Source organism: Humulus lupulus, chromosome 8 (assembly GCF_963169125.1).
Source record: "Humulus lupulus chromosome 8, drHumLupu1.1, whole genome shotgun sequence".
Lineage (NCBI taxonomy): Eukaryota > Viridiplantae > Streptophyta > Magnoliopsida > Rosales > Cannabaceae > Humulus > Humulus lupulus.
In genome coordinates this window covers 3,993,819-4,008,779 of record NC_084800.1, presented here as the reverse complement: position 1 = coordinate 4,008,779, position 14,961 = coordinate 3,993,819, and the positions used below count along the sequence as shown (strand labels likewise).

General features: G+C 37.7%; 1 protein-coding gene across 2 annotated transcripts; it reads right to left on the bottom strand.

Annotated features, from left to right (window-relative positions):
* Positions 1-5,689: 5,689 nt before the first annotated feature.
* LOC133794211 (G-type lectin S-receptor-like serine/threonine-protein kinase RKS1) lies at positions 5,690-10,258 on the bottom strand. Of its 2 annotated transcripts, XM_062231422.1 has the most exons (7): positions 8,719-10,258; positions 8,381-8,506; positions 7,250-7,446; positions 6,950-7,160; positions 6,608-6,845; positions 6,348-6,495; positions 5,690-6,232 (listed from the first exon to the last, which is right to left on the bottom strand). In XM_062231422.1, the coding sequence occupies exons 1-7, from the start codon at positions 10,004-10,006 to the stop codon at positions 5,930-5,932; spliced, it is 2,511 nt and encodes an 836-aa protein (XP_062087406.1). In that variant the 5' UTR covers positions 10,007-10,258; the 3' UTR covers positions 5,690-5,929. The 2 variants fall into 2 exon arrangements, with proteins under 2 accessions (XP_062087406.1, XP_062087407.1); XM_062231423.1 differs by lacking the exons at positions 6,608-6,845; positions 6,950-7,160; positions 7,250-7,446; positions 8,381-8,506; positions 8,719-10,258 and adding an exon at positions 6,554-6,565.
* Positions 10,259-14,961: the final 4,703 nt, after the last annotated feature.

Sequence of the window (14,961 nt, the reverse complement as noted above, 5' to 3'; positions counted from 1 at the left end):
CTACGGTCTAGCCCATACTTACATCTTGGAGATTTATTAGTGTAATTGAGTGGGAGTATTATTCATAGATACGAAATCTATAACTTCTGTATGAGAAGTGAAAAGATGATTTCCTTAATTGCTTTGTTCAAAATGTTAAATGATTGAGATCTCATTTCTGTGATTAAGTTCACGGAAATATCATTTATAAGGAACTTAGTGGGAGTTAAGGATAAAATACTGATGAGGGGTAAAACGGTAATTTGCACCCAGCTCGTTAGTAAGTCATCGATAGAGGATTGACTGATTGTAATGGTTATAACAATGGATAACGTATTTATGGTTTTGAAAATACGTTCTATGAATTCAAGAGTTCAATTCCGAGTCTATAGTGGAGTCACGAGGAATTAATAAGGTAGTGAAATTATTCGTAAATAAATTCACGGTAACTTTTTGGAGCTTGATTTCATGGATCCATGGTCCCCGCATCACCTTTGAGTAAATCATCTAGAATGTCTCAATTAATTGATTTAATTATCAATTATGATTTTTAAAAGTTGACTAGGTCAATTTTGAAAAATTTACAGAGATATGAGATTTAGAGAATAAAAGAGAATCTTTGGGTAAATTTATTAATATTGATAAATTGGTATCAATATAAATAAATAATATTAAATCAAGTTTCAAATTATAATTAGTTAATTTGAATAAGGATTTAATTAATTAATTAAAATAAATAAATAAATAAAAGGTTTTGAATTTAGGCCCAGTTGGGATTTAAATTCAAAACAAAAAGATTGGACCCAAGTTCATTTATGGCAGCCCAAGGCTTTAAGTTTTGTTTATTATTTTTAATTAATTTAAATTTAAATAAATCCCATTAAGTTGCCTATATAAGGAATATGATATCTAGGGTTTTTAGTAGCAAGTCAGTCTCAGTTGATTTGGGTAAGTGAAAACCTAGACACTCTAATCCTTTCTTAGCCACAATCTCTTCTTCTTTTCTAGATCTCTATCTCATGTGTTGAGAGCCAGCCCACACTAGTTCTAGGTTGATCAAAGGCTTGGTGAGGAAGACTGTGTTGCTGATCTTGTTCAATCTCTTGATAATACTCTGCTACAGAATGGAATCAAGGGTTAGAGAGATTGAAGGATGGAGTTGTTCCAGTTCCGCTGCGTAATGTAAGTTTTTACTTTACTTTGTATTTGTATCAATTTCATAGGAGCATGTTCTAGGAATTTGCATGTTTGTGTTGATAATATGTAAATTGCATGAAAATAAATAAAGATTCTGCAATTAGTTTTTCTTACAGGGCCCCCCCGATAGAAATAACCTTGATGACTAGCCCCTGGCCCTTCGCAGTCTGGGGGATTGATCTCGTCGGATCCCTCCTGACCGGGAAGGGAGAGGTAAAGTATGCCATCGTGGCTGTGGACTATTACACGAAGTGGGTTGAGGCGGAGCCCATGAACACAATCACTTCCAAAAAGGCCTTAGATTTCTTCATCAATAACATAGTGTGTCGGTACGGCCTCCCCTACAAAATCGTGTCCGACAACGGGAAGCAGTTCGACAGCACCCACTTCACGGATTTTTGCGAAAGGCACAGTATCGTCAAGAGCTTCTCCGCGGTCGCCAGGCCCCAGGCAAATGGGCAGGCAGAAGCCGTGAACAATATCCTAAAGAGGACGCTGAAGAAAAAACTCCAGGCCTGCAAGAGCAAATGGCCCGAGGAACTGCCCCGCGTACTATGGGCTTACCGGACGACCGAGAGAACATTAACCGGCCACACCCCCTACTCCATGGTCTATGGATGCGAAGCCGTCATCCCGATCGAAACGACCATCCCGTCCCACCGACGAGACACGTATGACCCCGCCCAGAACCACGCCTTACTCTAAGAATCACTAGATCTCTTCGAAGAAATCCGGGAGGAATCGCAAGTGCAGCTAAAGATGTACCAAGGCAAGATCGCACGACACTTCAACTCCAAAGTCAAAAGCCGAAAGTTTGGAACTGGCAACTTGGTCTTGCGAAGAGTCTTCAATGCTACTCAAGATCCGGGAGTGGGGGTTCTGGGCCCAAATTGAGAGGGGCCGTACGAGGTCAAGAACGAGGTGTGCCCCGGGACATACCGCTTAAAGTGGCTCGATGGCTCGGAAGTCCCGCGATCCTAGAATATGGAGCATCTCCGTAAATACTATCAGTAGTCAGGAGACCGCGTTCCAATTTAGTATTTTCATTGTAAACCGTGTATGCCTTACGGCGACCCCCTTTGAATAATAAAAATGGCGTGTACAAAACATCATAAAGAAATGTTGTAAAACAATGATAATCTTTCTCAAGTGACCCCAGACCCGTCTCCGCTCACTTGCGGGGGGTATCCTGGGTATAAGCAAATACCTGGCGGGGCGCAAGCTCGGGCTAGTCCCGGCTCAGACCAACGAGGTCCGGGTGACGCAAACCCCACGGTCCCACCCCGGACGAACGAGTCGGGGGGTATAACTAAAGAGGACCGAACCCAGGGCCGGTTCCACCCCGGACGAACGACGTCCGGGGGTACAAAGTTAAGAGGACCGAGCCCAAGGCCGGTCCCACCCCGGACGAACGAGTCCGGGGGTATAAATAAAGAGGACCGAGCCCAAGGCCGGTCCCACCCCGGACGAATGACGTCCGGGGGTATAACTAAAGAGGACCGAGCCCAAGGTCGGTCCCACCCCGGACAAACGAGTCCGGGAGTACAAAGTTAAGAGGACCAAGCCCACCCCGGACGAACAAGTCCGGGGGTATAACTAAAGAGGACCGAGCCCAGGGTTGGTTCCACCCCGGACGAACGACGTCCGGGGGTATAACTAAAGAGGACTAAGCCCAAGGCCGGTCCCACCCCGGACGAACGACGTCCGGGGGTACAAAGTTAAGAGGACTGAGCCCAAGGCCGGTCCTACCCGGCCGAATGACGTCCGGGGGTATAACCAAAGAGGACCGAGCCCAAGGCCGGTCCCACCCCAGACGAACGAGTCCGGGGGTACAAAGTTAAAAGGACTGAGCCCAAGGCCGGTCCCACCCCAGACGAACGAGTCCGGGGGTATAACTAAAGAGGGTCGAGCCCAAGGCCGGTCCCACCCCGGACGAGCGAGTCTGGGGGTACAAAGTTAAGAGGACCGATCCCAAGGCCGGTCCCACCCCGGATGAACGAGTCCGGGGGTATAACTAAAGAGGACCGAGCCCAAGGCCGGTCCCACCCTGGACGAGCGAGTCCGGGGGTATAAAATTAAGAGGACCGGGCCTAAGGCCGGTCCACCCCGGACGACCAGTGTCCGGTGATATATAATTATAAAGGGCCGAGCCCAAGGCTCACGCCGCTCCGGATAAGTGGTTTCCGGGAAAAAGGAGCATCCGGCATGCCCCAGGGCAAAGCCATTGCGTATAACTGGTAAAGGGAGAACAAGGTTCCGGGTTAAACTAAGCCCCGGTGGCCCTGGCCTTGGAGCCAGGATTAAAAACTCGGCGAGTTAAGTCGTTCGGTCTAGTCCAAGCCGTTGGAACCGGGACCAAACCCTCACAATCAATTAGTCGCGGCGACAAAATGAAATTTCTACTCGAGAAAACGAAAAGAAGCCTATATAAAAACTGGAGAAAATAGCAGTGTTTTGAACTTAGTTACAAGTCAAAAGTACAAAGAAAATATAAAAAAAAAGGGGGACAAGGCCGGGATTCGGGTCTAGACTTCATCCGTCCGGAGCTCTGCGTCCTCTTTCTCCTTGGCCTCGAACTCGGCCCGCTTTGACTCCGGATCAGGGAAGACAAGGAGGTTCATACTCTTGTTCTTACACCAGGCCATGTAAATGGCCTCATCGAAGGTGACCTCCAGCAAGCCCTCGGCTTCCTCCTTTTTGCGGCGGGATATTTCGTGCGCCGCCTTCTCCTCAATGAGAGAGTCGCTCAGTTCGCAGACCCAAACCTTCAAGGTCTGGATCTCCTCCTTATCCAGGACGGACTGAGCCGCGGCTGCCTCCAGAAGTGTTGCCCGCTCCTCGGCCTCCTTTGATTTTCGGGACAACACCTCTTCCAATCCGGCCTTGGCGCGGTCGAACTCCTCGCGCTCCGTCTGGGCACGGGCCATCTCCCGGCCAAGGGCCTCCTTGGCGGCCTCCCTCTGATTCACGGCCGCCTCTAGCTCCAACTTGGCCGTCTCCATCTTCATGGCTAGCTCGGCCACCAGATCGGCACTCCGATGGGACAACAGATCAACTAATTGACAAATTTTCAATGAGAGGAGCTAAACTAGCTTCTCTACCTTTGTCAAGTCAGCTTTTAGTCAACCTAAAGCAAGAAGCAAAGACAAAGATAGAAATAAAAGAAATGGAGGGAAAACCATATGCAAATGCCATTGGATCAGTTATGTATTCTATGGTATGTACAAGGCCAGACTTAGCATACTCTACCAGTGTACTTAGTAGATTTATGGGAGATCCATGAAAGCACCATTGGACAACTATGAAGTGGATTCTCAGATTGTAGCAATGACAACTGAATATAGTTTAAAATTCAAGAAAAATTCAGACACAATTCAAGTGGAAGGGTTTGTGGATGCTGATTTTGCTGGTGACAGAGTTGAGAGGAAATCGACCACTTCATTTATGTTCCTTGTTTCAGGAAATTGCATCAGTTGGAAGTCTTAGTTGCAACCAATAGTAGCTTTATCCTCAACAAAATCTGAGTATATTGCTGCCACTGAAGCAATTAAAGAAGGTTTATGGATACAAGGGTTGCTAAGAGAATTAAAGGTTTATCAAGAAAAGGCAACAGTGTACACTCACAGTCAAAGTGCACTGTACTTATGTAAGAATCCCATGTTCCATGATTGGACAAAACATATTGAAGTTAGATATCACTTCATCAAAGAAAAGGTGACACAAGACTTGATAAACATAGAGAAGGTTCCTAGTGCAGAGAATCCAGCTAACATGGGAACAAAAGTGGTAACTCTCAGTAAATTCCAACACTGTTTGGAATTACTGGGAATTGGAAATGGATAGCCATATTCATTTAGAGAAAATACTTAAGGATAAAGAGAAAATACTTAAGGATAAGTCTCTTTCAATATTGTTGTAATGAGTACTAAGGTGGAATTTGATGGATTAGTTCTCATTAAAACAGATTATCTCACGTGGCAAGCTTAGAGGTTGAGATCAAAGGAAGCTTCATCAACTAAAATTAGTTAATTGTTCTCTGTTATTAGTCAAGTGGGTCTATATATAGTTTTATTCTTTTTTTCTTTATACACGGTTGTAGTTTCAGTGAGAGTTTAAGAAAGAGAGTTATTTTGTTTTCAATACTTTTTTTACAAATTCTTGTAATAGAAAGAGAGAGCTGAGAGAGAAAAAACAGAGTGATCAAAAGGGGTTAAGGGAATTGCCAAAGGGACTGCCTAGGTGTTCTCCATTGCAGCTCAAGGTTTCTATACAAGGGAGAGGATTGAAGCTGTTGTTCTTGCTGTAATTCTTGCTTTTATCATAGTGAAGAGACTGAATTCCTTAAGTGGAGTTCAAAGAGGATTAGCCTGAGTTTGGGATTTCCATCTAAGTGTGAACCTCTATAAAATTTTGTGTTGTTCTTGCTTTATTTCTTCTATTGTTATTTTTTCTGGTTTTGTTATGAGTTTTGCAGATGTAGTGTTGTTGAATTCTCAACAATAATCAAGAAGACTTCAATAACTATATCATGTATTTACAAATCTAGTACAAACTTTTTATTAGACAATTGGGTATTGATTTGAACTCTTCTGGCAAATTCAACTAGTAACTCTTAAAAAAAAACTCTTCTGCTACACATTTCTTCAGAGAAAGCAGCACAAGACCAAAAAAAATTCATTGCTGCATGCTAGCTAGAATGAAGATACTGAGTGTGATTAGATCAAGTCAAAACTTTTCAAGAAAGCTTGAAACTTTAGCGAGCTTCCATCACTGTAACAGTTATGTCATTTACAGAAACTCCTTTCGATGTTGAGGTATCGCTACCAGTGTTTTTGAAAATAAATGCTGGTCTTTTAGGAGATTGAAGAGGGGTCTCATGTCCCAGCATGAACACAACCTCTAACATGGTTGGTCTATCTACAGCGAGCTCCTGAACACATAACAGCCCGATTTGGATGTATCTCAAGACTTGATCACTTGGATATGGCTCAGCCAAATCCAATATTGATTCGTCAACAATCTCCAAAGCTTTTCCTTCTTTCCACAAGTCCCAGACCTGTAAGAAAGGTACAGTTTTGCAGCATAGTTTTGAGAATTTCCAGTGTTTATGACATATGCATTCTGAAAAGATTCATTTATAGTTATAGAGGTGTATCTAGATATGTACTTACTTGGCCAACCAAATTAAGTGAGGAAACTTCATTGAAATGGCTGTTCTTCTTCCCAGTAATGATCTCTAATGTAAGAACCCCAAAACTGAAGACATCAGACTTTATTGAATACAGGCCTTCCATTGCATACTCTGGTGACATGTAACCACTGCCATGACAGAATGAGAAACAGTTCAGAATTAACTGCAGTAGTCATATGTTTCTACTATGTTCCAACCACTTTATTTGTATGGAATATGAAAGGGAACAACAGAACTTACTATGTTCCAACCACTTTAGTTGTATTTGCTTCTATTTGGTCATCTCCAAACATCCTAGCCATACCGAAATCTGAAATTTTCGGATTCATTGTAGCATCAAGTAGAACATTGCTTGCTTTCAGGTCTCTATGGATGATTTTGAGTCTTGAATCGTGATGTAGATATAAGAGGCCTCGAGCAATTCCTATGATAACTTGTGACCGCTTTCTCCAATCCAACAGTGATTTTCTGTTTTCATCTGTTGATCAATTTATGAATGTTATTTCTGGAAAGAAACAAGTTCACAACTGCTGATGTCTATAGATATAGGATTCTTTAATATAGACGAAAGAGAAGGCGTACCAAACAATACCAAGTCCAAACTTTTGTTCGACAAGTATTCATACATCAACATCTTCTCTTCTTTGTGAATGCAGCAACCAAGAAGTCTTACAAGATTCCTGTGCTGAAGTTTTGCTATCAGTAAAACTTCATTCTTAAACTCTTCCACTCCTTGCCCTGAAAATTGTGATAATCTTTTTACAGCTAGTTCTTGCCCATCAGGTAGAACCCCCTGGGAAAAAAAAGAGAGGAGATAGAGAACTTGTTATAACAGATTACCAATTTCTGCAATTCATTTTAACAACTTTGAAGAAAATGTACCTTGTAAACAGAGCCAAATCCCCCATATCCAAGCATGTTGACAGAAGAAAAATTATCTGTTGCAGCAGCCACTGAACCAAAGTCGAAGAAAAGTACATCTGTTTTTTCTCTACTACTTTTCCTTGGAGAATTTTCAAATCTCATTAAGCTCCCTGAAACATCATTGAGAAATGTCGCGGGCTGTCCAAGAACCACATCTGCTGGCCCCAACAACAAAAGTAGCACAAGTTTGTTGTTAATTTCTAATATAATTATGTATTCTACTTCGGCAACTTTTCAAGTAAAGATCAGATGAATCAACTGTCACACAAAGAAGCGGCTACAATGCATCCACCTTTTTAACAATAACAGTACTTTTTTTTTTCTATTTTTGGCACCTAAACATATATAATCTCAAAAATATTTATATGAAAGTGTACATTATAGTTATTTAGAACATCTCACAAATTTCTAACAATTTCTGAATAATTTAGGAAGACGAAAACAAGATTTAAACTTTCAAATTTTATACGCATACACAAAAAAAATAAAAATAGGCATGCATTGAATCCTATTTTCGGTACCATAATTTATTTGGATTTTTTTTTTTAAATTGTAAGATATTCTAGATGGCTACAATGAACATTGTTGAATAAAAAATGTTGTGATTATATTTATCTAGTATCGAAAATAAAAAAATAATGCATCGATGTTGTAAAAAAAATGAATGGATTGTAGTCCTTCCCTATATATATCCCTATATATACATATAAACATATATATTTGATTCTATTCGGGTACATGTACAAATAATTGAATGGTTCCATACTGTGGAGAAGGCCAACACACATTGGCCCCCCTAATGTACTTATTCATTAACTGCTGCCTATTATAGCAGTTCTGGTAGTACTTAACTAGTATAACTAATGCTCTGTACGTACATAATATCTACAAGTATATAGCATTACTAGCAAATTTCTAGAACTGTATTCCGATAGTCATAACTAGCATTTGGACATATTCACCCGGAAAATAAAAACTTCTAGAAACATTTTCTGCCAGTCGTAAACCCTAACTATATCCACACACCAAAGCATCAGTTAACTAAAAAAAGTTAAGAAGTCTAGTCCAAAAAAAAAGTAAAACACATACCTTTTCTCTTCATTTTCTTTAAACAGTACAAAACAGAGGCAATGAGTAGTACAGCAGCAGTGACTGAGATTCCCACGATAGACAATATCCATTTTAAAGAAAGCCCATCTGACTTGGCATATTTAGCTGAAAAAAAAGGTAATCCCAGTGATTTCATGACTCTCATCACCAAAATCTTTGATAAAAGTCGGGTGAAAAGAGTGGTAGGATGAGAAAGAAAACAAAGACAAAATTCGCACTCAAGTGGTAACATAACAAACCAGACTATAATCATATGAATTCATCAAAGAGATTTTCATCTTAATAAAAATTTATATACACAAAATTTTGAGAGGTACCTAATTCAATCGCATCGACACGAACGTACAAATCTTGACCCCCTTCCAAGAACTGTTTCATATCCATTAAAGGCCCATTCCATGTCATGCACCCACTGCCCCCATTCCTCACGTCCGCAGTCCCGTAAGCCATGCAAGAGCAATTCCTGAGACACTTCTCTCGACACTCGTTCAAAGTCAGGCTTCGGTCAACAACCGCAGTGGCCGTGTCCGGAACTTTAACACTAGGCAATTTCACGAACCCTTCACCGTTTTCGCACATGGACAAAGCCCCTTGTTTCTTGCCGCAGCCGCCGGAGTTGTCCCTCAATGCCCAGTCCTGCAGCGACACGGGATCGTACCCTGGTAGACACCCGCAGTCGAACCCGTTACTGTTGTACATGTCGCACTTGCCGTACCGACCGCACTTCGCGTAGTAGTCGCAGGTGTCGACGGGCGCGGTGTAGATTTGGACCCATTTGTGCTGCTTAGCTTGCCAAGCGTATTGAAGAAGGGATCCTGAGCCATCGACGATGATGTAGGTGAAGATTGAAGGGTCCAGGACGCTCCACACCACTGTGATCTCGTCCTGATCGTTGGTGAAAGTGATGTTGAAGAAGTTACTCCGAGGGAGAGAGCTCAAAGCCGGTATGCCACCCCATTGGAGGCCGTTCCAGTGCCCTGATCGCCACCATTTGGACCGGTCTTTGTACAGAATCAGTTGAGGCGAGCCATTTGGAACCATTTTCAATGAACAGTTTCCGGTTCCCGGGTCGTCTTTGGATTTCCATGACGTGATGTACCGGTTCAGACCCGTTTTCAAATCTAGGCCTAGTTTCAAACCCGAAAGCAGAGCATGAGTTGGGTGATCGAAGCTTTGCCAAATGACCCTCTTATTATCTTCTTGAAGCAAAATAAAGTTACCCGAGTCCAGGATTTGAGCTGAAATCTTGTTAGTGGACGAGCTGGAAAGATTTGTCGACCAGTGAAGAAGATTTTGACCATCGTTTAAAACAAGATTTCCTTGAGCTGCATCAATGGAAAGAACTCCTGACGAGTCGTTTATTGGGCTATCCCTGTTCGCTACCCAAACAACGGTTTCGTTTGAGAAGTTAAACCAAATTCCAAGGTATCGAGGACTAGATTTTCCAGGACTAAAGAACCCCACAACGAATGTACCTCCATTGGAGACTAAAACTGTGCCGTCGTCTTTGATGGGCTGGTTAACGGTTATGAAATCTGAGGCAGAGCAGTAATGGAGGAGAAGGACCGTGAACAGTGATTTCAGGAAAATTTTGGCATATTTCATATTGCAGAGTAGAGTTTTCTTGGGTTTGCGGAAATCTAAGCTTGAAGTCAGTCAGTCTTTCCCTTTAAGTTTGTGAAATAGGCGCTTTGAAACGTTGATGAACCCTGGGAGAAGAAAACTTGTACAAAAGCAAAGATTTAATCTTTAAAATTTTCAAATCAAAAGGTTCAGAAAAAACTGCTTGATTGCAGCTAGTGGGGTTAGTTTTGTTGCGTGAGAGAAAATGGAAAGACTCGGAGAATCCATTAATAAGATTCTCCCTTTAATTAAAGACCTGGCTTTAATTAAAAAAATCAAATATAGAAACTTCAAGCATTATCACTAACAGTAATTTATTTTAGAGACAATATTTTTGCTACTTAGAATAGTACTATCTTTTTTTGGGTTCGAATAATATTCTTCTTTAGAAGATTTTGAAACCGGTCTTTTGTCCACATGCGATTGTTCATTTTGTGTCACTGGTCATGAGTGTACAAGTTTCTCATCTAACTTACCCTTTGTTTGTTCTAGATGAAATGTTGGAAGGAAAGAAAAGTTTGAAAGGAAAATTGGAAAGAAGACAGAAAGATGGATGGTTTGGTAGAAGAGAAAATAAGGAAAGAAAGAAAATTGAAGGGAAGAAAAAGGTAGGACCCACACTAAATTTCCACTCCAAAATGGGAAAAAAAACCAAAAGGAAAAGATTTGGGCATTTTTATGACAAAAATAACATTGACAAAATAGTAAAAAAAAATTATAATTGTAGCTTTTTTAAAATATATTATTATTAAAATAAATTTTTTTAAATTATATTTTTGACCTTAAATATCAAATATCTCAACATATAAGTCTCACTTTAATTTATTTAATTAAAATTTTCCCTTTGATCATTCATTTATAAAATTCTTATCATTTTAGCTCAAAAAAATATTTTATTAAATTACACATTATTAACCATCATGGATAATAAAACACATACGTATTATTCTTTTCAATAGTATATTTACTATTATATATATTTCCAACTATTTCTCTTATCTTCTTAATAAGTTTGAAAAAAAATTATGCTATAATTATGATAAAATTATATTTTTTTAAAAGATAAATATAAAAATAAACATATAATACTAATATTAGGGTATAAATGTTTAAAAATATTTACTCCCTCTCAATTTTAACTCAAATTTCAAATAAAGAAAATACATTTTTTTTCTTTCCTCTTTCCTTCCTACCGAACATAGTGTTAACGTAAATACCGAGCCTGTTAGCAGTCTCATTTGATCCGAAAGTGACCCAAAAAGGAGAAAGTCAACACTCTGCTAAGTGCCTATTTAGCCCTTCATCTTGCGAGCCCCTCATGGGACCCACTGTGACATTGAGCTAAGTTAAGAGATTATATCAAACCTTAAGTACATCCCATTGGGCGGCCAAAGATTTGATTTTTCTTTAAGTTTTCCATTTAGATTTTTCCACTTTTAATGAAGATGAATATTAATGGAGCAGAAAGATGTTGTGTTTGAACAAAGGCAGTTCCTATGATAAAGTAGCAGATGCATTTTTGGGTCAAAAAAACAAGGCATCAAGTGGCAAATGTCGATTGATTTAGTGTATATTAGAGAGAAAATTAAAAAATAAATGGAAATAAAGCAACTTTTTTTTATTATCATTATTGAATGGGTGGACTGGAATGGAGGTTTAGTGTGACAAATGTGAACAGAAAGAGATGAAGGTTACATGAAATTTCTCTATTAAGCAATGTCGTCAACAACTCGTGTATCCACTAACATTTAAGACTAAGAAGTCACCACCTAATCCTTTGAATAATATTAAGCCACCAAGCGCGGTGGGGTTTTCATTATTTAATTTTTTTAAATTATCTAACATCAAACTCGAGCTATGCTGGATTTCAACTTGCACGAAAGCTGGTAGTGGTAGCTGAGTTACTATTACAATTGCTAATACAGTAATTTATTATTTAGTTTATATATACATTAGATAACTTATTACTCCTAAAAGTCACTGTATTTGTGGCATAATTATTTAATATTTTCTCTTTGTTATAGTTAAATATTTTATTTTTTATTTTTAAAAGCAAATGTCCAAAGTTAAATATATGCTAAAGATAAATACCTAATTTTTTTTTTGGCAGCAAAAATACTCAAAGTTGCTAAAACATTACTTTTGTCAGTACCTCATTTGTTGGAACTATTAGGTGTTATCCTAGATATGTACCATTCCGTAAAATGGGTATTTTTATCCTCAAAATATATGTTTTTCAAATTTGAATTGCTTTAAAATGTCTTTTTAATTCATTTTTTTAATTTAAAATATTATGAAATTGATCGATTGCAGAGTAACAAATGTCTGCTTAGTCAACATGTTTAACAGCTCCAACATAGGAAGTACTTACAAAAACAATATTTTAGCAACTTTAGGTATCATTGAACATTGAATACTTTTGTTATAAAAATAAAAAATTAAATATTTAGTTATAAAATATTGGGTATTTATACCATAAATACTCCTAAAATTTATTTTAATTGTGGATTTTAGGCTTGTAGCATTTGACTGAAAATTACTTACATGGAAAGAGACGGCAAACATGATGTAATTGTAACGCATTATCATCCACATAAAACAATGATAAGTAAGTTGTCACCAAGTGAAAGCTATTTTGGATTTTTTTAAGCAATGCATTCTCCTTGTTTATATCTATGAAATTATAATTAAATAGAGCATCAAGTGTGCGTCTCATTAGCTAACCAAATCAGTAATATATATATATCCAAATTGAATAATCTTATCGATATGATTAATTGAAACCTTGTTGACCTTTATGAATGGTCGTTGATCATGCTAGAACATCTTCTTTGGGCTCATAAATGAGGTTTTATTAACATTTGAATAATCAAATTGTTGAGTTTTATACATTTTAAGTCCTAATAATACATTCCTTTCACTAATTTATGTTTTTCTTTTGTTAAGGATTATTGGTGTCTAGCACTACTATTAAGTGGTATATTGTTATTCCTGCAAATTGGATCTTACTTATTTAAATTTAATAAGTATTATATATTATCGCTAATTAATTATAAAGTATCACCGTCATGTAGTGTTGGATACTTTAAAGTGCGAAGTAGTTATTCAAAAGTTAACTAAGTAAAACTTTACTTTCAACTAATTAAGTTTCATAGAGGAGCGGAACTTTCTTTTTAAAGCCCCAGAAGTTGTCATGCATAAACTTAGCAGTTTCAAATCACATCTAATTTTCTTAATTGTACTAAATTTCAGGAGATTATTTTGAATATATTTTTTAACATAAGAAAATGTACATTAACTTCTAGAACATTTGATGACTTCATTATGTTCAGCATATGATATCATACTTGAGTAATACATTATCCAAGAGTTTGTTTGTCTTTCAACATTCTACAAGAGTCAAGTTTAGGAGGCAAAATGCTTTTATTTTACTTTATTTTTTATATATGAAAAAGTTATTGACTTAAGCCTACTTTGGGGAAAATCATTATTTATTTTAAATTTTCATACAAAAGAGTTGCAAGCACTTTGATTTTATATTTGATAGAATATTTAAAAGCAATTACAGTGATCGGGATTCGGGAATATATAATAATAGAAATTAATTCTACATTATATAAAAGAAATATTTAATCCGAAATAAAAAAATAATTGTATATATAAACAAAATAAAAAATAAGGAAAATTACAGACTACAGAGTAGTGTCCTTTACTGAGGGTCTTTGCCTTTGAATCATGGTATAGATGAAGAAAATGCTTCGTGTTCTTTTATGCATATTGTGTTATATTATTTTATAATATAATATTTTAGATTAAATAAATATGAATCTCACATGTTATAACATATAAAATAAAGTTATAATATTTAGATACATGTGAATATCTAAATATGTAACATATTTAATGTTACAAATTCAGTTACAAATTTGTAACTTCCAAATAATGTCCATTATTGTATAGATTTGTTGTTACACAATTTTGAGTTGAATTTCTTAGAGTCATATGTGAAATGACTGTTAGAGTTATGATTTTATCTCCAATAATATATTTTGGGAGTTACAAAATCAATTAAGAATGATTTGGAACCATTTGGAAAAATAACACAATTTTGTGTGGTGAAATTGGGCAGTGGCCACGGCCAAGAGCACTGGTGGCTGCGGGCTGGGGGACAGAGAGCCACGACTGCGACCAGCAATGCCCGTGGCCATGACCACAGTGTCTGTTTGACCAAATTTAAGTTTTTTCAACATTTTTGAATGACTCAAAAAATACAAATAACTCTCAAATCTCATTTTTAATTACACAAACATCCAATTAATCATTAGTAACAGTCATGGGTTGGTAGAATTTGAAATTCAAAGGTGTCTCTAAACACTATAAAAAGGAGACTATTGCTCACTTGTAAGATACAATTTTTTCTATCCATAAGAGCACTTGTCTAGAAAACACCTAGAGGCTTGATAATTCCAGAAAGTTATTTCCAAAATAGAGAGAAATCCCTTAGTGCTTGAGTTAGGGGGAAATAAGCTTTTGGTGAAAGGTTTCAAATATTGTTCAAGTTGGTGATCCCCTACACTCTTCACTTTGGTTGTGTGAGTGAGAGTTCTTTGTTTATTGTTATTGTTCTTTCCTTCTATATTTGTATAGTTTGTTTAGAGTGTAATTTTCTATTCTCTTCTTCTTCTTCTTATTCTATTTGTATTTTCCAGTCATAGAGTTGTATCATTATTTAATCAATCTTGTTTATTTGTATATTTTTCTTAGAGTTGTAAGGTCTTTTTACTATTTCCATTGAGGCAATACATATTTTCCTAACATTTAAAAGCTTACCCCTTTGTTTGTTTCAATGGAAGGTGAGACTATCAAGATCATGAATCAAGACCTAGTGAGGTTGGATAGGTTTTGTACACCCCAATTTGCTAATAAGGTTTAGGACC

Bases quoted from the DNA above. Each gene is read 5' to 3' on its own strand.
- LOC133794211 (XM_062231422.1), bottom strand. From the start codon at position 10,006: ATGAAATATGCCAAAATTTTCCTGAAATCACTGTTCACGGTCCTTCTC. The intron at 6,846-6,949 runs GTACGCCTTCTC...ATTGATCAACAG, and splicing joins TTTGGACTTGGTATTGTTTG to ATGAAAACAGAAAATCACTG. The intron at 6,496-6,607 runs GTAAGTTCTGTT...CTGTCATGGCAG, and splicing joins ACTAAAGTGGTTGGAACATA to TGGTTACATGTCACCAGAGT.